Source organism: Danio rerio, chromosome 14 (assembly GCF_052040795.2).
Source record: "Danio rerio strain M-AB ecotype USA chromosome 14, GRCz13ab, whole genome shotgun sequence".
In the NCBI taxonomy this organism is placed as follows: Eukaryota; Metazoa; Chordata; class Actinopteri; order Cypriniformes; family Danionidae; genus Danio; species Danio rerio.
Window position 1 is genome coordinate 11560067 of NC_141034.1, and position 21977 is coordinate 11582043.

The 21977-nt window shown below is 34.9% G+C and overlaps 1 protein-coding gene and 2 long non-coding RNA genes across 5 annotated transcripts in view; 2 read left to right on the forward strand and 1 right to left on the reverse strand.

The window, feature by feature from the left end:
* The window catches only part of LOC147840776 (uncharacterized), a 1215461-nt gene that overhangs the window by 438343 nt on the left and 755141 nt on the right, over positions 1-21977 (forward strand). The window lies entirely within an intron of this gene.
* zdhhc15b (zDHHC palmitoyltransferase 15b) lies at positions 1923-21842 on the forward strand. 2 transcript variants are annotated; one of them, XR_015506921.1, is made up of 12 exons: positions 1923-2081; positions 2400-2426; positions 3513-3607; positions 5659-5779; positions 5985-6054; positions 6211-6243; positions 7662-9107; positions 9422-10066; positions 10252-10378; positions 16184-16296; positions 17698-17761; positions 20333-21842. XR_015506921.1 is itself a non-coding variant. In NM_001077781.1 (12 exon segments), coding segments are annotated over 11 exon segments (999 nt in total). In that variant the 5' UTR covers positions 1951-1963; the 3' UTR covers positions 17739-17761; positions 20333-21842.
* LOC147840778 (uncharacterized) lies at positions 3843-9105 on the reverse strand. Its single transcript, XR_015507186.1, has 2 exons — positions 7450-9105; positions 3843-7112 (listed from the first exon to the last, which is right to left on the reverse strand). It is a non-coding gene; the product is annotated as an uncharacterized LOC147840778 (long non-coding RNA).

Sequence of the window (21977 nt, forward strand, 5' to 3'; positions counted from 1 at the left end):
CCATATCCCCTCCTCCTAAAAGGACAATATAGACAGGACATCTTTGTCTTAATTTAGACTTGTGAGAGACTTGTGAGAGACTCGTGAAAGAACTTGCAGACTGCGGACCTCTAGTAGGCTCTTGCATACACATGGACATCTTAAAGACGCTGTATGACTGCAGATTAACCAACACGTCTCAATAAAGGAATTCTGCTTGTTTCGAGTCTCCTGGACTGGGTTCTTCTCTTCTTTTTTACACATTTATTTTTTTACAACACAGCATATGTTTTACACAGCGGATGCCCTTCCAGCTGCAACCAAACAATGTAAAATAGCCATATATACTCTCGCATTCACACATACATTATGGCCAATTTAGTTTCTTCAGTTCACCTATAGCACATGTCCTTGGACTGTATGGTAAACAGAGCACTCGGAGGAAAGCAATGCCAACATAGGGAGAACATGCAAACTCAACACAGAAATGCCAACTGACCCAGACTCGAATCAGCGACTTTCTTTCTGCTAACCCCTTAGCCACCATGTCACCTGCTGTAATAATAATAATAAAATAAACAAAAATGAAAAAGTTTAAGAGTATTCTCCACATACGCACAGAAAGGTGCCTTTAAGATGTCAAAATTTTAAAAAAAAATGTAAAAAAAGTTTGAGATTTTTGATTTAACCACATAGTTGTTGTATTAATTAGATAGGCTTTAGGAAATTAATGTTGGTCAAGTCACAGCTCTTCTTAGAATTGAAATGCAAGCAGAAAAAATGCAAGCAGAAAAAAAAAGTAAACAAACCTCAAATTGTGTCAACCCTGTCATGGACAAATTCAAAGTCACATTGCAGTGTGATTATGAAATGTAATTTCAGAAAGATAATGTGCCTCTTTACCAACACAACTTTATAGATTATGGAAAATGTCTATTCATATTAATGAAATAATGGACAAAACATTTATTTGCCAATAAAATATGCAATCGTTGCACGTTCTTTTCAAAATACAACCAAAGATCTAAAATATTTTGTAAAACTTTCAAACAATATTAACTAGCTCTTATTGATTAATTAAGAAATCACACAAGATTTTTTGCTGAGATTTACCAGCCAATCTGTTCCTACTCTCACTATATGGTCATGAGCTTTGGGTCATGACCGAAAGGATGAGATCTTAAATACTAGCAGCCAAAATGAGTTTCCTTCACAGGGTGGCAGGGTGCACCCCCTTTACATAAGTAGGATGAGGAGCTCTGTCACCCGGGAGGAGCTTGGAGTAGAGCCGCTGCTCCTCCACATCGAGAAAAGTCAGCTGAGGTGGCTTGGGCATCTGTTTTGGATGCCTCCTGGTCGCCTACCTTAGTTCACTGGAAGACCCAGAACATGCTAAAGGCACTATGTCTCTCGGCTGGCCTGCATGGGGACGCTTTGGGATCCCCCCGGAGGAGCTGAAGGAAGTGTCTTGGGGGAGAAAAGTTTTAGGTTCTCTCCTAAGACCACGACCCGGCCCCGGAAAAGTGTGTGAGAATAAATGAATTAATGAAAGAATGGCAAAAATTGACAAAAACATATCATAACACTTACAATTCTTCCTGCATGTGTGTAAGGTTTTAACCAAACACAATAAAACATCAGAATTTCATTATTTCGCATTATTTCATGTTCATATAGAACTGATTCAATCTTGTGGGATATCAAAGGCACATTATAGTGATAATGACTGTATTTTATATCCTGAATGCTGGTTCGTATGTCCAACATTTCTCACAGAACTGATACGTGTTTTTTTCCTCTCATTTGCAAAATGATAACAATGGTAACACTGAACAAACATGCTACGGTTTAGCTGTCACGCAGGCGTACTAGCGGATGCCAGAATAGATCGCTTATTGGTTATTTGCCAGGGGTTTTAGCTGATGTCAGAGAGATTGTTGTTTGGATAGGCAGGCTTACTAGCAGATGTCCGATCGGACTGATCATGGCTCTGTCGAGAGCACTCAGATGTTGTCAAAGGATTTTTTCCTGGATTCCAGTCATCATAATTTCATCTGTGGTTCTCTGGTCTTATTATGCGTATGTCTTTGAATTGTGCTTTGGTAAGATTTCTCTGTTGATATTGTGTTTGTTTAATGGAACTAATGTTTGTTGTTCGCCTGTAATAAGGAAGTGTCAAGTGTAATCCGCAAATATTGGCAAATGTATAATATTTTTGTTGTTATTACACTAAATATATGAGGTTGTTTTTGTTTATCTTTCCAAAACCGTTTAAATACCTCTAAGAGAGGATTGTTAACATGGTCAGTGTTTCAAAGCTCAGTGAGCTGCCTACCTAGACTAAACAGCATTTGATAGCATAATATATATTATGACTTTCATCATATTTCACGACATTGACCCTGATTATCTGTTTTCAGTTACTCTCAGCAATAATCTGGAGAGGGGTAAGTGATCTATTGGAATTTTAGCTTCACTTTGCCATTGCATATTAGACAATAAATATTCTGAATATGATTTTGGATTTAAAAAAAAAGAAAGAAGGAATTAAAAACTAAGTGAAAATTATTAAGGCATCTAAGTTGACTAAAACTATGTGAAAATGATATATTAAGGCAACTTAGTTGACTAAAACTATGTGAAAATGATAAATTAAAGCATCTTAGTTGACAAAGTGAAAATTATATATTATGGCATCTTAGTTGACTTAAACTAGGTGAATATTATATATTTAGGCTTCTTAGTTGACTAAAACTATGTGAAAATTGTATATTAAGGAATCTTGGTAGACTAAAACTAAGTAAAAATAGTATATAAAGGCATCTTAGTTGACTAAAACTAAGTGCAAATGATATATTTAGGCATCTTAGTTGACTAAAACAAAGTGAAAATTATATATTTAGGCATCTTGGTTGACTAAAACTGTGAAAATGATACATTAAGGCGTCTTAGTTGACTAAAACTATGTAAAAATGATATATAAAGGCATCTTAGTTAACTAAAACTATGCGTAAATGATATATTAAGGCATCTTAGTTGACTAAAACTATGCGTAAATGATATATTAAGGCATTTTACTTTACTAAAACTAAGTTAAAAATTATATTAAGGCATCTTAGTTGACTAAAACTGTGAAAATGATACATTAAGGCATCTTAGTTGACTAAAACTATGTAAAAATAATTCATTAAGGCATCTTAGTTGACTAAAACTAAGTGAAATGATTTATTAAGGCATTTTACTTTACTAAAACTAAGTTAAAACTTATATAAAGGCATCTTAGTTGACTAAAATTGTGAAAATTATACATTAAGGCATCTTAGTTGACTAAAACTATGTAAAAATGATACATTAATGCATCTTAGTTGACTAAAACTAAGTGAAATGATTTATTAAGGCATCTTAGTTTACTAAAACTAAGTGAAAATGATATATAAAGGCATCTTAGTTGACTAAGTATGTAAACATCTGTTCTTTTCTAGAGATTCTAGTTCAGTGTTTAACTTCACTGCAATGTGTCATTTTTTCCACAGTGACCTATTTGTTGATATTCCATGTGTGCTTTATAATGTTCTGTTGGACATATTGGAAGGCCATCTTTACTCCACCATCTACACCGACTAAAAAGGTGCTTATGATTTGATATCTCAAGTTCTGTGTTTATCCAAAAGAATTTCTACAACTAATAGTGCTTTGTATTTATTATGGGAATAACTTCTGTTTAACTGTAAACAATTGCTTTTAAAAACTGAGGTGGCATAGCCCTTCTCACAGGTCATACATTACATATTCAAAGGCAATTTATTGGAATAAACTAATTATTTTCAGCAGACCATAAAAAATCCAAACAACATTTTCTGCAGTAATATTATACACGTGGCACAATAGTCATCTTTATTTCTTTGGTTTACAAGAATGAACATGAAAATAATAAAAGTCTGATAACAATGTTTCATTTCTGTCTGGCATATTCAATAAATAAAGAGAAATTTAGCTGCAAGCAGTCATGAGTTTCAGCTATTTAAGGCAAATGCAGTATTTATTCTTTAGTAAATTTGTAACTAGTTCAAACAGTTTGAAAAATACAACAAAACATATTTTTGAAGTCAATCTACATAGCAAAACAGAATTTTCAACCTTTTTAATAGTTGTAGTGTAACCAGTTGGTTGAATCTTTTAAACATTGTCATGCTTTTTTATATCCGCTCCCCCGATTTACTCAAATATCTGAGTTTCTGTTCAGGATGTGCAAAATGTTTTACAATATACTGCAGCTTACACTTAAGTTAAATGCAGTATTGCTTTGTTCTGGCTCGGGTGCCATCTTGGATAGATACACTGGAAGCCGATTTTTGAGTAAGTCAGACCAGTGGTCCCTCGGTTGCTTCAATGATTTATTTCTATTTTGTAGCGCCACCATGTGGTCAAACCCCACTACTTTTTTTTATAGTGACCTCCGATTGAGCTTGTATTCAAGTTTGGTGATCTCATTTTGTCCAAGTCAACACTTCAAATGTTTGGCTTTTGTGGTGAACCGGAATGGAAATGTCTACTTGTTCTTTGTTTTTGTTTTCCTAACTCTTGTTATTCTGAGTCTATTATATGCAACTATGCCACTTTGGTTTAGATCGCACTACTAGTTTGCAAAATATCTGCATAAATTGCTGAATTCCCAAATATTACAGTGAATTTACAGCAATATCTCTATACTATATTGGTGTTTTGTATTAATCACCAAAGCAGTTTCTTTCATTTGTTTAATAAAATGAATCCAACCATGGGCAGATTAAAAGGATAATTCAATCAAAATGTGAAAATGTATGCACCCTCAAATCATTCAAAACCTTAATTAGATTCTTCATTCTATTGAACACTAAAGAAGATAATTTGGGAGTAAATATAAGCTGAAAATCTGGTTGAAAAGCTGGTTTCTTCAAAATACCTTCTGTTCTGTTGAACAGAAGAAAGAAAGTCAAACAGGTTTAAAACAAGTTTAGGGTGAGTGAATGGTGACAGATGATTTCCAGTTTTGGGTGAACTATCCTTTTAAGATCCTGCAGAATGTTACATGATTTACTTGCATCTAGCCAAAAACTTTGATAAGCTATATTCAGTAGTCCTATTTGTACTGTCTAAGAAAATTATTGTATCGTTTAGTTAAAAAATTATTATATTTAAAGCTTTTTTTGGTAATTTAAATGCAAAATGCATTCTCTTAAAACAGTTAATAATAAATAACTTGATTTTCTGTTGTTGTCCAGCAAAATGCAAACACTGAAAATATTTAAAAGTAATATGTATCTGAAATGCATTTTGGTAACACTTTCAAATAATGGTCCTTTAATTAATGAGAGTTATTATATTTACTAGCATGAACAAACTATTAATATTACATTAAGATATTTATTCATGTTTGGTAATCTTATTTAAGGTAAATTTAAAATAATCTTAATAATACATTGATTAATGTTGAACTATGTTTAATGAATGCTTTACAAGATTATTTATACATGGTTTATTTTAGTAAATACATTACTTATGGACCATAAAGTGTTAACAACATTTTCAACTGTCTTGAAAATGTGACATTGCAAAAAAAACTGATCGTTTTTCAATATCAGGTTTCGGTTTCTTCATACAGAATATGTCTGCTAAGCATTTTTCTTCTCTGTGCTCTAGTTTCACTTGTCATACACTGATAAAGAGCGATATGAGATGGAGGAGAGACCAGAGGTTCAGAAGCAGATTCTTGTTGATATCGCCAAGAAACTTCCCATCTTCACACGTGCTCAGTCAGGAGGTACGTGGAACACAAGATGTAATTGGCAGTAATGAGGGCAGTAGCTATGATGCCCCAGCCATCTGTCATGGTTGTGTACATTTCCACAGCAGCTGCAAAGATGTAGTCATTTTTGCAGAATGCTTTGAATGGCAATGTTTGCCAGTTAAACATGCGATCGGATGTAAACATGGACAGCTGATCTTCTTTATCTCCATGTCTTCAGCTATCAGGTTCTGTGATCGTTGTCAGGTGATAAAGCCGGACCGTTGTCACCACTGTTCCGTCTGTGAAACGTAAGTCAAGCACTGCACCAACCCCTGTTCCTGAAAATAGATCTCTTTACACAAAGCCTTTATTTTAATTAAAGTTGCAGGATTTAGTCAGACAACACAACCTGATTTCGCTGTGTCTCATTTAATGGTTTTATGTTCCTGTTTGTTTTTTTATAGATGTGTTTTGAAGATGGATCACCACTGTCCATGGTAAATGGAGAATATTATTATATTATGATTTAAGTCCTTTGTTGCTGTTCATTTACTTTTAACTCATGATGAACAAAAACTTGTTGGATATTTGATGTATTTTTCTTTGGATGAACAATATTCACCTCCATTTTCAAATCCTCCTCTATGGTCTTGTGTATTAGTAAAATGTCCATCTGATGATCACTACAGAATAGAAACCCAGTTATTTAGGGCTCATTTAAAAACATTGGTCGGATAAAATGTTTGTTGCTTGATCAATCAAAGACAACTTAAAAATCACACTCACCGGCCACTTGATTATGTACACCTGTCCAACTGCTCGTTAACACAAATTCCTAGTCAGCCAATCACATAGCAGCAACTCAATGCATTTAGGCATGTAGACATGGTCAAGACAATCTGCTGCAGTTCAAACCGAGCATCAGAATCGAGAAGAAATTTAATTACTTGACTTTGAAGGTGGCATGGTTATTGATGCCAGACGAGCCGGTCTGAGTATAAACTGCTGATCCACTGGGATTTTCACCCACAACCATCTCTGGGTTTATAGAGAATAGTCCGAAAAAAGAGAAAATATCCAGTGAGTGGCAGTTCTGTGGGCACAAATGCCTTGTTGATGTCAGAGGAGAATGGCCAGACTGGTTTGAGCTGATAGAAAGGCAAAAGTAACTCAAATAACCACTCGTTACATCCGGGGTATGCAGAAGAGCAACTCTGAACGCAACAGACCTTAAGGCAGATGGGCTACAACAGCAGAAGACCACACCGAGTGCCAGTCCTGTTAGCTAAGAACAGGAAATTTAAGCTACAATTCACACAGGTTCACCAAAATTGGACAATAGAAGATTGGAAAAACGTTGCCTGGTCTGATGAGTCTCGATTTCTGCAGATGGTTAGGTCAGAATTTGGCATTAACAACATGAAAGCATGGATCCATCCTGCCTTGTATCAGTGGTTCAGGCTGTTGGTAGTGGTGAAATGGTGTGGGGGATTTTTTCTTGGCACACTTTGAGCTATTGGTACCAATTGAGAATCATGTCAATGCCACAGCCTACCTGAGTATTGTTGCTGACTATGTCCATCCCTTTATGACCACAGTGTACCCATCTTCTGATGGCTACTTCCAGAAGGATAAAGCGCAAATCTTCTCAGACTGGTTTTTTGAACATGACAATGAGTTCACTGTACTCAAATAGCCTACACAGTTACCTGAACTCAATCCAATAGAGCACCTTTGGGATGTGGTAGAACGGGAGATTCGCATCATAAAGTGGCTGCTCAGTGTATAATTTACTGCCATTACGCTTTTCTGACGAGGTTTGATTGTGATAATTCTTTGAGCTCTCTTTATGTGTTAATATAGAGTACATAATCATTTTGTTTTCTTACTTATCTTTTTCTTATGTACTCTTAAGGGTAAACAACTGTGTCGGGTTCTCCAACTACAAGTTCTTTCTACTGTTCCTGTCTTACTCCATGATCTACTGTGTGTTCATCGCATCGACAGTGTTTCAGTATTTCCTCAAGTTCTGGGTGGTGAGTTTCAGCAAGGCCAAAATGATCTTTAAAGGGGACCTATTATGCAAAAATCAATTTCATAAGGGGTTTAGTTATGTGGTGACACTCTGGCCCAATCCCTTTTCGTTTTTTGTTCCCAAGTGTCATAGAACGACGGAATGTTGTGGGACTGCTATACAGGAGTTATCTGGGATTATAGATACCAAAATTTAGTGTTTTTTTTTTTTAATCATTTTAAAACACAAACGCCCTTATGTATGTATTAAAACATATGCTTGTCTGTTTAAAAAATCGTAATAATGACAAAAAAAAACTTATTAATTTTTGTACCCTTTGGTTTCGAGCATGGTCTTAAAATATCTTTGTTTGAAGGGGTATCTAGCCCTTTCACTTAGCCCTACATCTTCAAGCTAAAGAGAATTGGGACATACCTACCTCTTCACGTGAACACGCAAAACGAAGGTTAAGGGTAGGAGAAGGGCTTAGCGGTAGTATCAGTATTGGGCCTCTGTGAATATAGCCAGCGTCTAATGGTAAAAATTAATTAATTCAATTTTTTTATATTCAGACTTGATAAAAACAGTCTTTAGAAACACTTTAACATTTTTCTCTTTGTAAATGTTATCAGAGTGGTGAAAGCCCTATCTATTATTGGCGATCTCTTACTCATTAGCATATACAGCTCTGAGTGAGAAGCAGCTGTTTGCCATTAGAGTTTTGAATCTGCTTCTATGCTCCGCCCTCTTTTGAAAAACCACAATCTCATTTGAGTTTAAAGCGACAGTTGCCAAAATGGCACAGTTCAGATGAAAGCCTAAAAGGGGCGGTTTCAAAGAGTTATAAAAAATGAATCGTGGGATATTTTGAGCCAAATGATTACATACACACAATAGGAACATCAGAGATTTATTTTACATCTTGTAAAAAGGGGTATAATATGTCCTCTTTAAAGCTCATTTATGTAAAGTTTTTTATTAATCATAAAACCTTTAGATTTATGTAAAACCTGTGAATATAAGGGAATCAAATAGAAAAGAAATGATTTCCAGACCTGAAAAAAGATTGGGAACTTATAACTTTATATCTTTAATTGTGCTTTGGAGTGCATTGATTTAATAAGATTTTTCTCTGATATCTATATTGTAGGTAAGTAAAAAGTTTTGCAGAAATGGTTGTATGTGCTCATTTTTAATCAGAGAAATTGCTCCTCGAGTGCAAAGCACACATTTAATAGATTAATATGAAAGAACTGTGGAGGTACAATATTTAATTCCATTTACAAATCCTGCCCTCTGACCTTGTATATTAGTAAAAATATGGGTGCACAACAGAACGGGAAACCTGTTATTAGCAGGGCCAGACAGAATCTGCGGACATTTTTTGCTATTTCTGCAGAGAATTTTGGTAAAAATCTGCGGATTTCTGCTGAATTATTTTGGGAGTATCCAGCGGAGTATCATAAATAAAACCTTAATATATTAAATAAAAAGTAATAAATTACTGAATAAAAACTGAATAAATTCAGATTTAAACATTTACTCAAGTAAATAAACAGAATTAATAATGAGCTAAAAATCTACAGAAATCTGCGGAATTCTGCAGAAAATCTGTGGAAAATCTGAGGAATTCTGCACGCGCAGATTCCGTGTGGGCCTAGTTATTAGTAAGTAAAGTTTATTTTTAAGAACATTTAACTTTAATTTGGCCCTGACCAAAGGGCTGAACAAAACAAAACAAAAACACACATTCTAAGACAGTAAAATAAAAATGAACGTAATAATAAGAATTATAGTATCACAACAACAATTCACAATAAAGATTAAAAGCCAGGGAAGGCAATAAAATAATATTACTGATTAGCACTTAATTAAAAACAGTGGTCTGATAAAATATATATTTTTTTATATTCGATGCCTGACAAATCAGAGACAACAACTTTCAAATTTTCTAGCTTATTGCCATTTAGTCATTTTTTTATTATATTTATTTTTACTTTTTTTTTGTAAAAAGTCTCTTTTATGCTCAGTCTCATACTATAATTTACTGGCATCGCAATTGTCTTTACAAGGTTTGATCGTGATAATACTTTGAGCTACTTGTGTTAATATGGAGTACATAAGCAATTATCATTTTGTTAAACCTGCATTTTTTTGCATTTATTTTTGTTAGGGTGATCTTCCCAACGGGCCAGCCAAATTCCATGTGCTTTTCCTGTTGTTTGTGGCTCTCATGTTTTTTGTTAGTCTCATGTTCCTGTTTGGATACCACTGTTGGCTAGTGGCTAAAAACAGATCAACGTTAGGTGAGGAAGCCTTCTTTTTGTACTGCATACCATGATTATCTTTCATTGTATTTTAAAAACAGTTTATTGGTGTTTAGTCCATTTTGCTCTGGTGTTCTATCTTAACCATTGGTGAGCAGATGTCATTTATGTGGCTCATAATTGTGGAGTGAGCTGTATAACCTCTATGAATGTTCCTGTTCCAGAGGCATTTTCTCCACCAGTGTTTCAGAACGGGCCTGACAGAAATGGCTTTAATGTCGGGCTCAACAAAAACCTCCGGCAGGTGTTTGGGGAGCATAAAAAGCTCTGGTTTATTCCAGTATTCACAAGGTGAGCTGATGTCACAACTGGTTACACTCAATGACTGTTTGTTACACGCTGACTATGAAAATATCAATGTATACACATTTTCAAATAACAGCAGTGGTATGGTATGTGGTGTGGTATGTCTCACATAAACAACAACTATACCATGAAGTATGCTGTATTTTTGGTGACCTAGTCATATGCTTCTGTTCCTACCTAAAGGTGTTTCAACATGTAATAGAAGGCCTGACTAGTAGCTGATTTCCAGGGGTGCATTTCCGAAAAACATCGTTAGCCAACTAAGGTCGCAAGTTCTGTCGTTACAAACATAGTTTGTTAGTTTGGTGTTTCCTAAATCTGTTGTTCCAACGAACATTCGCAAACTGCGTCGCAAAACTTCAATGCTTGAAACCACACCTCTGGAGCTTTAGTTAGAAACATAGTTCCTGGCTGTGTTCTATTCCCAGTTATCCCCCCTATGCCCTACTCATTTAGAACATTCTAACATTTAAACTTGGAATGATTAAAAATAGAAAAGCATTACAGTCATCTCTCTGTCGGCGCCAATAGCCTAGGGGTTAGTGCGTTGACACATAGCACCAAGGTGCTCACGGCGACCCGAGTTTGATTCCCGGCTCGAGGTCCTTTGCTGATCCTTCCCCTATCTCTGCTTCCCACATTTCCTGTCTGTAAAAATCTCCACTGTCCTATTCAAATAGGATAGGGGTGAAAACCCCTAAAAATAATAATAAAAAAAGTCATCTCTCTTAGGTGTAATTTGCTTTCAAAGTATTTTTACTTCATGTTTACAATTGAGCTTTCTTCACAGTGCACTTTAATAACATTGATGCCATTTGGAACGTTATGTCGTGGCTCATGACGAAAGCTATACCTTTCATATACATTTATGTTACGTCTCCAAAGCTTGTGAAAACAAAAAAACATTGCATACGTTAATGCTTTTAGTTTATAGTAGGTTATTTATTAAGTATCTGTACTGTATATGCATGGGCCTGTTGGTTTGCACATTTCTGCAGTGGTTTATGTGTGTCAAATTGTAAAAGTAGACTTTTAAAATAAATAAATAAACAATGTCCTACTTAATAATAATAATAATAATCGTCATCATCGTTAATATTAGTAATATTATTATTAAAGTATTTCTTTTAATTTCCTAATAAATAATAAATATTACATTTCATTTCTTAATAAATAGCTGCGTTATTTATTTATTTATATGATTTATTTATGATATTAGAATAGGTGTTATCTATTGTAAATGGTTTTATGTTTTAGAAAAGAATATGTAATGTTCTTAATAATATTTCTAAAGGAAACATTGGTTCTATATGAGCCACTTACATATATTTCAATTAATATGGAAAGCGAGTCCAGGTTTTTACTAAAACTAATATTGGATTTTTTTTAAATGCGTGTGCATGTAAAACAATATAATTTGCACAAAGTAATTATGGGGTTCTTCTCTAAAGAAGTTGTTACTTCACCCTGTTTAGAGCATCATTATGGGCATTTTACGTTATAACTAACGTGGTTCAAACGATGGATCTGCGATTGAGAAACTACGAGTTTTGGGAAACACTCGTCACTACATCGTTCATTTCCCAAACGATACATGTAGTGTATTTTACTTGTGGATGTCTGATGACTAGCGCGCTTCTAGCGTAGCTCGGCAACAGAGCCACAATGTCAACACACAGAATCTGTTGGCACAGTTCGGCACGGTTGTCTAACCGTGCCAAGAATTCCGGGCTGAGAACAGTTTGTAGTCATGCCGCGCTGTTTGCAAGCTCAGTGAAAAAACAATTGTAACCGTACTGAAGTGTTCTTAGAACGGTTTGGCATGATAGTGTTTCTTGACATGATTGGGGGAAGGGGCAGGGCGGTGCTGAATTTGTGCGTACCCTGGAATTAAATCCTGCAGGCGCCCCTGCATCGTACTATGATAGTTCAGCCGCGAGTTACGTTATTGTTTATTAAGCAATTAGTGATTAGTGAAAATCTAGTGATTTTATTTAACTATTAAATTAACAAAGGGAGCTTACAAGCTACGCAGATTACTTGGTCATGCACCACTACTTTCGCTATGAAGAACTTAGCCAGGGGTGCATTTCCCAAAAGCATTATTAGCCAACTATGGTCACACTTTCTGATGTTACCATTTTGTTAGATTCTTTGTTTGCCAAAGACATAGTTTCTATGAACATTTGCGAATAGTATCACAAACTTGTGTGAAACTAAAACTCTGCAACTACAGCCTTGCTTTGTTGCATAGTTTTTTTAAAGAAATAGTTCACTCTGTAAGAAGTGGTTGGTTACTTAAAAAAAGTGAGTAAACCCATTGTAACTTGGAACAATTAAGTTGACTTAAAGGGTTTAAGTTGACTTTTTGTAGTTTCTTTGCAAAAAATGTTCTGTGGACGTGTACTATGTTACTATGGAGACATTGCACCTGTCAATCAATTTGGTGGGTGGGGAAAACCACACTCCTATGTCACGTTGAGGTGGGCCTCAAAATCACTAGAATTTGGATCACTCCAATATGACTGTGGATACACTATACCCACACAGTTCTGTCCATATAGCTTACAAAAGTTGATTTTCATCATCGGTGCCCTTTCAATTTTTTTATTTATGCACATAATTAATTTATTTAATTTCTGTCATTGAGTTTACTCACTTTAAGTTAAGTCAACTAATTGCTATGAAAGCAGTAGGTTTACTCACTTTAAGTAAATAAAACTAATGACCCTAATCAAACTAATGACACTAAGCGCCCAAAACATTTGAAGAGTTCAGATGCAAAACCCTCTAAATCTGTCAGACCTCTTTCCTTTTAAATGAGCAGTTTCTATTAGGCTCCTCTGATGAGGTTTAGAAGTTTCATTTTATATGTAATGATAAGGTTATTAGCTAGTAAATAAAATACCTTTTTTTTTCAAAAACGCCATTTTAGTTAATTCTTTGTTTTTTAACAAGGTAAGTTTTCTTTTGCGTCAGAACTAGCTAAATCCACTTGAGCTTTTTATGCGAAAACCTCTAAATCCACCTGTTGGTACAAGACATTGTAATTAGTTGAAAATCACTAAAGATGCAATTAGAGATTATTTTACCGAACATAAAACACAAACCATCTGAAATTAAAAATACATCTGTCAAGTAAGTGGCGGTTCATTCCACTGTGATTTAAACCAGGGAAAAATCAGAATGAAAATGTTTAAATGAAATCTGACAATTAAGTGCATTAATCAATAACATTAAAACTGACATTAATTAAATCTTAACAATCTGTTGTCATTTCTGATATTTAGGATTTAGATTTAATGTAAGTAGAGCAATGCAAACATTGTAAACTAAGCTTGGTAGATTCCAATAATGTAGTGTAAAAACATTGTGAAACATCAATATCTGTGCATTGTCCATTAATATAAAAAGCTTATCAGACGTATTGGTATTATGAAGTTATATAAATAATATATAGTTTTATACATTATATTTATCTTTTAAAAATAGCTTAAATTAGCAAATAAAACACAAGGTAGGCCTACTGGGCAAAAAGGGGATGCATCTCAGACACTTTTAGAAGCTGTCATTCATTAATTCATTCATTCTCACCATATTCAAGGTCTTGGTCTCTTTGTTTATCCTCATAGCATCCACATGGGATAAAAGAACAACATCTTAACTTCGTCTTTTGTGAAATGGAGTTGCCGTTTAGTGTATAGTAAATCATTTAAAGTAGCGTCGCTGCGCAAAAAAAAACATGAATGCATGCTACATTTCCGACTGTACAGTGTGTTTTCTTTTTCTTATAATGCTTTGAGTGTTTTGAGGTAAGGGACGTTTTTATATGCCATTCACTGACAGTCAGACAGGCTCATCCAGTTCATCAAACTCCGTCTTTGAAAATCTTAATCGGAAGCGGAATAAAACTATCAGCACGCTGCCACATTGAAAACATATGAATTGATTCGTGCCTTCTGATTGGTTCTTGGGATATAGTGGCTTTTGCTGTCAGAGGCAAGTGGCGTTTAGAGGCTTTCGCCAACAAACTGTTATTTCTGAATACGCTGACGCTTCGATTTAGATGATTTGAAGCTAATTTATTTGTTGATGGTGTACTACGTGCCTAAAGCATTCACTCAATGTCATCTCATTTTTGGCGGAAGTGGCGTTTAGCGGCTTTTGCATCTGAACTCTTCGTTTTGTCATTTACTCATCACTTTCTTGCCGAAAAACCTGTTTGAGTTTCTTTCATCTGTTGAACACAAAACAAGATATTAATAATAATAAAGCTAAACCTGTGACCATTTACTTCCATACTATTTGTATTTTCTACTATAAAAGTCAGTGGTTACAGGTTTCTAACATTCTTTAAAATAACTTCTTTTGTGTTTAACAGAAAAAAAATCCAAAAGATTTGAAATCACTTGAGGGTGAATACGTTTTCATTTTATGTGAACTCTCTTTAATATGAAATATGGAATGCTTAAGGAAAAATATGTAAAATAACATTCATTAAAATCAGTATATTTCATTTCATAGATATATACATTTAATTCCATTTCGGCAGCATGATGGATTAGTGGTTAGCACTGTCGCCTTATGGCAAGAAGGTCAGTGGTTCAAGCCGTGGCTGAGTCACGTGTTTGCGTGGGTTTGGGGGCTATGGTTTCCCCCACAGTCCAAACACATGCTCTGTAGGTGAATTACATGATTGACATTACAACTAACTTTGCCGTTGTGTGTGAATGAGTGTGTTTGAGTGTTTTCCAGTACTGGGTTGCAGTTACATCCGCTGTGTAAAACGTATGCCAGAAAGTTGGTAGTTCGTTCTGCTGTGGCGACCTCTGAAAGACACTAAACCGAAGGAAAATTGATGAATGAATGAATAATTCTATTTCTTCTCAATTGATAAGAGGATTGAAGCTCTGGTTATAAAGCGTGCATGGGCATTTATGATATACATGGATAAACACGAAATGATCAATTGATTTCAATCGATATTTCGTTCGTGGGACATATTTAGCATATAAGATAATAGAATGTTAATGTAATTCTAGTTAGTTCAAAACAGATTCAGTTCAGTTTAATAATGTCATTTTCATTATTTACACTTTATAGCAATTATTTTGGTCAGCAATATTTAAAATCAACATTATTTTGGTCTTGAAATTAGCTGGCATTAAACTCCAATAGTTATTTTCAATGCGGTTTGAACGCAGTATGTGCAACACAGTTTAGCAAGCAGTCATAGCTACCTAGTATCTCCAGTGTAATGTGGTAATTACTGTTCAGGAAATGCAACCCTGGATCAGAACGGTGCTGTTATTACCTCATTGTCTTTTGCCATTACACAATTAATTTGTATTTAAGTTTGTCACATGCTAACTATTCAGTCTTAAATGAAAGTAGTACTTTTGTATGTAGCTTGATAAAGGATGTGAGACATTATTGGAAACATCCCCGAATGTTCTACCATCACACCATGTAAAGTGCACCTTTATATGAAAAGGAAATTTAAAAACTACAAATAAAAGCAATTAAATTTATGCTTTTTTCTGATAAGTTTGTTTAAAAGTCAGAATAATGCTATAACACTGCTCTGATTGATTTGCCTTGTCCAGTGGTTATATTTACTGTTATCTTTGATTAATAATAAGTCACAAAAAAAAAAAAAAAAAAACTCTAAGTGAAATGTCAGTGTTATTTTGACAACTTAACTCTGTAATGTTTCTTCTTTTCATTTTATTAATCTGGTCACCTTAGTGTCTGTAAAAATATTGTCCATGTGTTCTGCTTGTTTTAAAGCCAAGGGGATGGCCACTATTTCCCACTGAGGACCCTGCGTGAATCCGAGAATCCATTGTTGGCCAATGAGGAAAAATGGGTGGAGGATGGTGGATCAGATGAAGAAAGTGCAGGTAGTCTGCATCTAAGTCTGCAAGTCACTTAAAATAAATAAGCCGCTAAATCATAGATATGAATAGATTTAATGCATGACCATTCATATTTCTGCATCACTAGTGTCTTTTTGATGGTCTCAAACATTGCATGATGTATGCTGATTAATACCCAGCAGCATAATGTTACATGCAACATGACCTAAGGGTAGATGGGCTAACTTATAATGTTGATAAATTTCACATTTTTTTCTTTTTAATATATATTAAAAAAATCCTGCTGAATTCAATTGTGCCTTGATGGATCAATTTACTAGGATCAATCTACTGGAACTTGTGTGGTTCCATACAATCGATTTGTGTTAGGACAACATGAAGGATTTAAGTGTATTAAACATAAAACAATTAAGTTATCCCTGCAAAAAAAAAACTCAATATTTGTGTTGTTTCAGTTCATTTTAACCCTCCTGTTACCCTAAAATCTGCCAACAACTGTAATCCACTGGGGTCAATTTGACCCCAGCAATTTAAAACCTCCAGAATAAGATTTTGTTTTTTGCAAAAAGAAGAATTTTGTTGAACTGCATGAGCCTTTTCGACTGTCAGTGAATGGCAAATGAAAATGTCCCTTACCTCAAAACTCTGTGCATTATAAGAAAAAGAAAACGCACTGTACAGTCGGAAGTGTAGCATGCATTTATAACATTTGGTTGTGCAGTGGCGCTACTTTAAATGGGTCCGATTTACTATAGCTACATTAAACGGCAACCCCATTTCACGAAAGATAAGGTTAAGATGCCGTTCTTTTATTTCGCATGGATACTATGAGGATAAACGAGAGACGAAAAAGAAACTAAGATCTTAAGTATAGTGAGGATGAAAACATGACAGCTTCTGAGAGACATCCTCTTTGTTTGCACAGTAGGCCTACCTTGTGTTTTATTTTCTAATTTAAGCTATGCACAGATATTGATGCTTCACAATGATTTTACTCTACATTATTGAAATCTAGCAAGCTTGTTTACATTGGTCTACTTGCATTAAATCCAAATCCCAAATATCAGAAATGACAACAGATATTTTAAATTTCTGATGGTTTGTGTTTTATGTTTGGTAAAAGGATCTCTAATTGCATCTTAATTGCATTGTAATCAACTAATTACAATTTCTTGTACCACCTTGTTGGTGGATTTAGAGGTTTTTGCAAAAAAAAAAAAAAAAAAAAAAAAAATATATATATATATATATATATATATATATATATATATATATATATATATACACACACACACACACACACACACACACACACACACACACATGTGTGTGTTTTATATATGTATTTTATATTTTATTTTGTATTTTAAACACTAGATTGACTCACCCCCTTCCCAACATTTATTTAATAACATTTTTTTTTAGATGAAAATGGATCTTCACTCCTTATTAGGACTGAATCATAATCAATGGAGAGGATGACTACACGGTGAGTATGGATTTTAGTGGTGAAGGCACTAACACTACCACTAAAACAATCTAGCTATATGTAGAATTATATGTAGAATGTGTAAAGATGTGTAGTATTTCAAAACAACAGCTTTTGACACTCTAATAAATAAAACAACATGTTACCTGTTGTTCAAAAACACAGTAGCTAGGGCTACTTCCCTCTCTCTATAGATATAACATAAGTCATACTGGTATTTTATTACTATGCACATTAAATGAACACTCCACTTTTTTGGATGTAGGCTTGATTTATGTGTCACCTAGTGTTAAATCGTTCACTTTTACCATTTTTTAATCCATATAGATAAACTCTGGGTATGGAGGAAGCACTTTTAGCTTGGCTTAGCATAAATCATTGAATCCTATTAGACCGTTAGCGTCTTGTTTAAATAACTTTCCTACTTTTCCTACTTAAAGCTTGACAACAACATGCACACACTAATCTGCAAGACATACCTCAGCTAAGGATTTGGTTTAGAACAGTCACCGCCAATGGAATTCCTTTTATGCATGTTCTTTTAGCCAATGGTGTACACAATCTCTGCCCTGAAGGAAGTGCTTCAAAGTAGAAGTGGTGGGGATGAGTCTGGTCAGAGTACACTGTAGTTGCCTTTTTATTCATATATTGTGAAAACAGTTAATTTATTGTACTTTGTTTCTGGCCAATGACTTTATTTGTTTTTGATTGACTACCATTATTAGTTTATTGTTTTAATGTTAACTTACCATACCATCAAACATACTTTACATACTGTATGTAAGACCAAGGAACTATACTTTCATTCTGGCTTTATAATCAAGGGACTTCGTAGCCGGATCATGGCTGCAGCTTGTAATATTATTGATCCTTTTGCAGCCATGGTCCGGCAACAAAGTCTGTTGATTATTTCTCCAGAATGAGAGTATACTTAAGCAGCCACTTTATTAAGTACACCTGTCCAACTGCTTGTTAGGGCAAATTTCTAATCAGCCAGTCACATGGCTGCAACTCAATGCATTTAGGCATGTAGACATGGTCAAGACGATCTGCTGCAGTTCAAACCCAGCATCAAAATGGGGAAGAAAGGTGATTTAAGTGACTTTGAAGGTGGCATTGTTGTTGGTGCCAGACGGGCTGGTCTGAGCATTTCAGAAACTGCTGATCTAGTTGGATTTTCACACACAACCATCTCTAGGGTTTACAGAGAATGGTCCGAAAAAAGAAAATATCCAGTGAAGGGCAGTTCTATGGGCGCAAATGCCTTATTGATGTCAGAGGAGAATGGCCAGACTGGTTCGAGCTGATAGAAAGGCAACAGTGACTCAAATAACCACTCGTTACAACTGAGGTACGCAGAAGAGCATCTCTGAACACACAACACGTCTAACCTTATGGCAGATGGGCTACAGCAGCAGAAGAACACACCGGGTGCCACTCCTGTCAGCTGAGAACAGGAAACTGAGGCTAATATTCGCACAGGATCACCCAAACTGGAAAATAGAAGATTGGAAAAATGTTGCCTGGCCTGATGAGTCTCGATTTCTGCAGATTGTAAGGTCAGAATTTGGCATCAACAACATGAAAGCATGGATCCATTCTGCCTTGTATCAATGGTTCAGGCTGCTGCTGGTGGTGTAATAGTGTGGGGGATATTTTCTTGGCACACTTTGGGCCCATTAGTACCAATCGAGCATTGTGTCAACGCCACAGCCTACCTGAGTTTTGTTGCTGACCATGTCCATCCCTTTATGACCACAGTGTATCCATCTTCTGATGCCTACTTCCAGCAGGATAACAAGCCATGTCATCTCAAATCATCTCAGACTGGTTTCTTGAACATGACAATGAGTTCACTGTACTCAAATGGCCTCCACATTCCCCAGATCTCAATTCAATATAACAACTTTGGGGTGTGGTGGAAACAGGAGAGTCGCATCTTGGATGTGCAGCCAACAAATCTGCAACAAATGCGTGATGCTCTCATGTCAATATGCACCTTAATATTTCTAGTACCTAGTTGAATCTGCCACGGAGGATTAAGGCAGTTCTTAAGGCAAAAGGGTCCAACCCAGTACTAGTAAGGTGTACCTAATAAAGTGGCCAGTGAGTGCGTAGACACCTAGAAAAAACATTTTTCTTTTTCATTCAGTCTTGGTATGTAACTACAGTACCATCAAGCTTTATATATGAATGCTCAACATTACCATAACCTTTTGTTTTTTGAGCTAATGGCTTATCCAATTTAATGATTTATGCTTTATAAGTTTGGCTAAATTTATCAAAACAATGATAAAACTAGACTGTGGAACTCTAGAGGATTTGGAAAATGAACCTATTTCTAAAAAGCTTTTAAAAATGGAGTGTTCCTTTAATGATTTCTCAAAATTATTGAAGTTCTATTTTAACAGGGATGTGCTATTACTTGAAAATTGTCTCAAGTGTGAGTTAAATATAAAATCATACATCTCTAGCATTTAACATAAAAGGTAGTTCTAGCAAAAACATATTTTATTATTATATATAATAATAAAAGTGGTCTTAATAAGATTTTTTTGTTTATTTTATTAGTGGGACCCTTAATTCACTTTAGCATCAAGAGCGGTTTAAGGAAGCTCCAATCCTTGAACGAGACGCCTGCATTCCAAATCCTGGATCATTCCAGAACAGCATGTTTTTAGAGAGCCTATTATATTGGGAACGGTGAGGATTTTGCTTGTAGTGCCGATCGTTGTGCTGACTGTTAACAAATATATTGCGGAGCGTTTATGAAAAGGAGAGCCACAGGACAATCACTGGCATTTTCAGATGTCATGGACCTGTTGGATTGTGTATTATCATGCTTTGATGACAACTGACGGACACATCTATTATGAAATATCATATATCAAGATTCAGTTGGAGGTATTTCTTGCTTTTTTTTTTATCTGGGATGATTGTATTCAGATCACATTTCAACCTCAAAACAAAAAGTAATTTTGGTGTATAATTGGCTTTCCTTTAATTTTAAATTTATATTTAAAGTTGTTTAGAAATGTTTTATACATTTTTGTGTTATTTATTTTCGCTTGTTTTAATTAAAAACTTGTATTTATTATTAAGATACACTATAACAAAGAGCATAAGGCATACAGAAAAACCCGAAATGAAAACTTGGGAATCAATTGGTAAATAATGCAGGGAATAATATTAGGTAAAATATGTTTCTTGATTATGATGCACTCTGCAGTTCATTTCACGAGCTGAATTTTCATTTTTAGATATTTTTTGATATGTTTTAAAGTGAAATGTGACACAGACATGTTGAATACAAATTTCCAGGCCAATTTTCAGTTGGTAAGAAATCAACCCTATGCATTTATCCACAGTAATAAGCGTATCACTGACTTTGGGGACACTATTATTAATCTTTTTTTCCATTATTATTCCTTATTGACTTATTCAGACTGTGGCTGTTTTTCTCAACAGCGTGCGGTCTGGATTTACAAGCTTTCTTTTGCATTGTTATGCAATATAAGCATTTTGATAGTTCTGTCTGTATATATTTAGCAAGATACTGCTGGAGGTCAGTATTGATTAAGACTTCTATTGTGTAAAACTTAATATATGATTCATGTGTTACCATAAAACCCATAAACCCACAAAGCCTTGTGAGGTGCTAGTGCAAAATATCCTTTTCTTCTAGTGTAAAAGGAGATACAAATGGGATAGCAGTATTGTATTGTATTGTAAACAGGCAAGTAATCTTTTTCAATATTTCTCTAAGCGGACTTGTTTGAAAGCTTATTCTGTGTTCGAGTTCAATTTGTTTCGCCCTCTTCAGATACTGTAGTCGTATTCATACATGATTGACATGCCTGTCTTATGGTTCTCATTTATGAGGATTCCGAATCGCCAATGCTTTTTGTTTCATTTGCACTGACCCTAATCTTAGGGTGATCATTGCATTCCTTGACTGTGTTTAAACCCTTTAATTTAACTCTGTTTACTACGTGTTTGTTGGTGTTGTTTTTTCAATGGTACAAATTATGAATTGTTTAAAATTTTGTCTGATAATGAAATAAAATCTTTGGTATCCTTGTTTGTTTTGCATTTTTAATATCTATATATATTTTTTAAATCAGAAATTTTGTGCTGGAATAAGCTGGATAGAGATTTCGCATCTCCAACGCAATCTCTCGGCAATTCGTAACTTTTTGATTTAGTGGCTGATTCG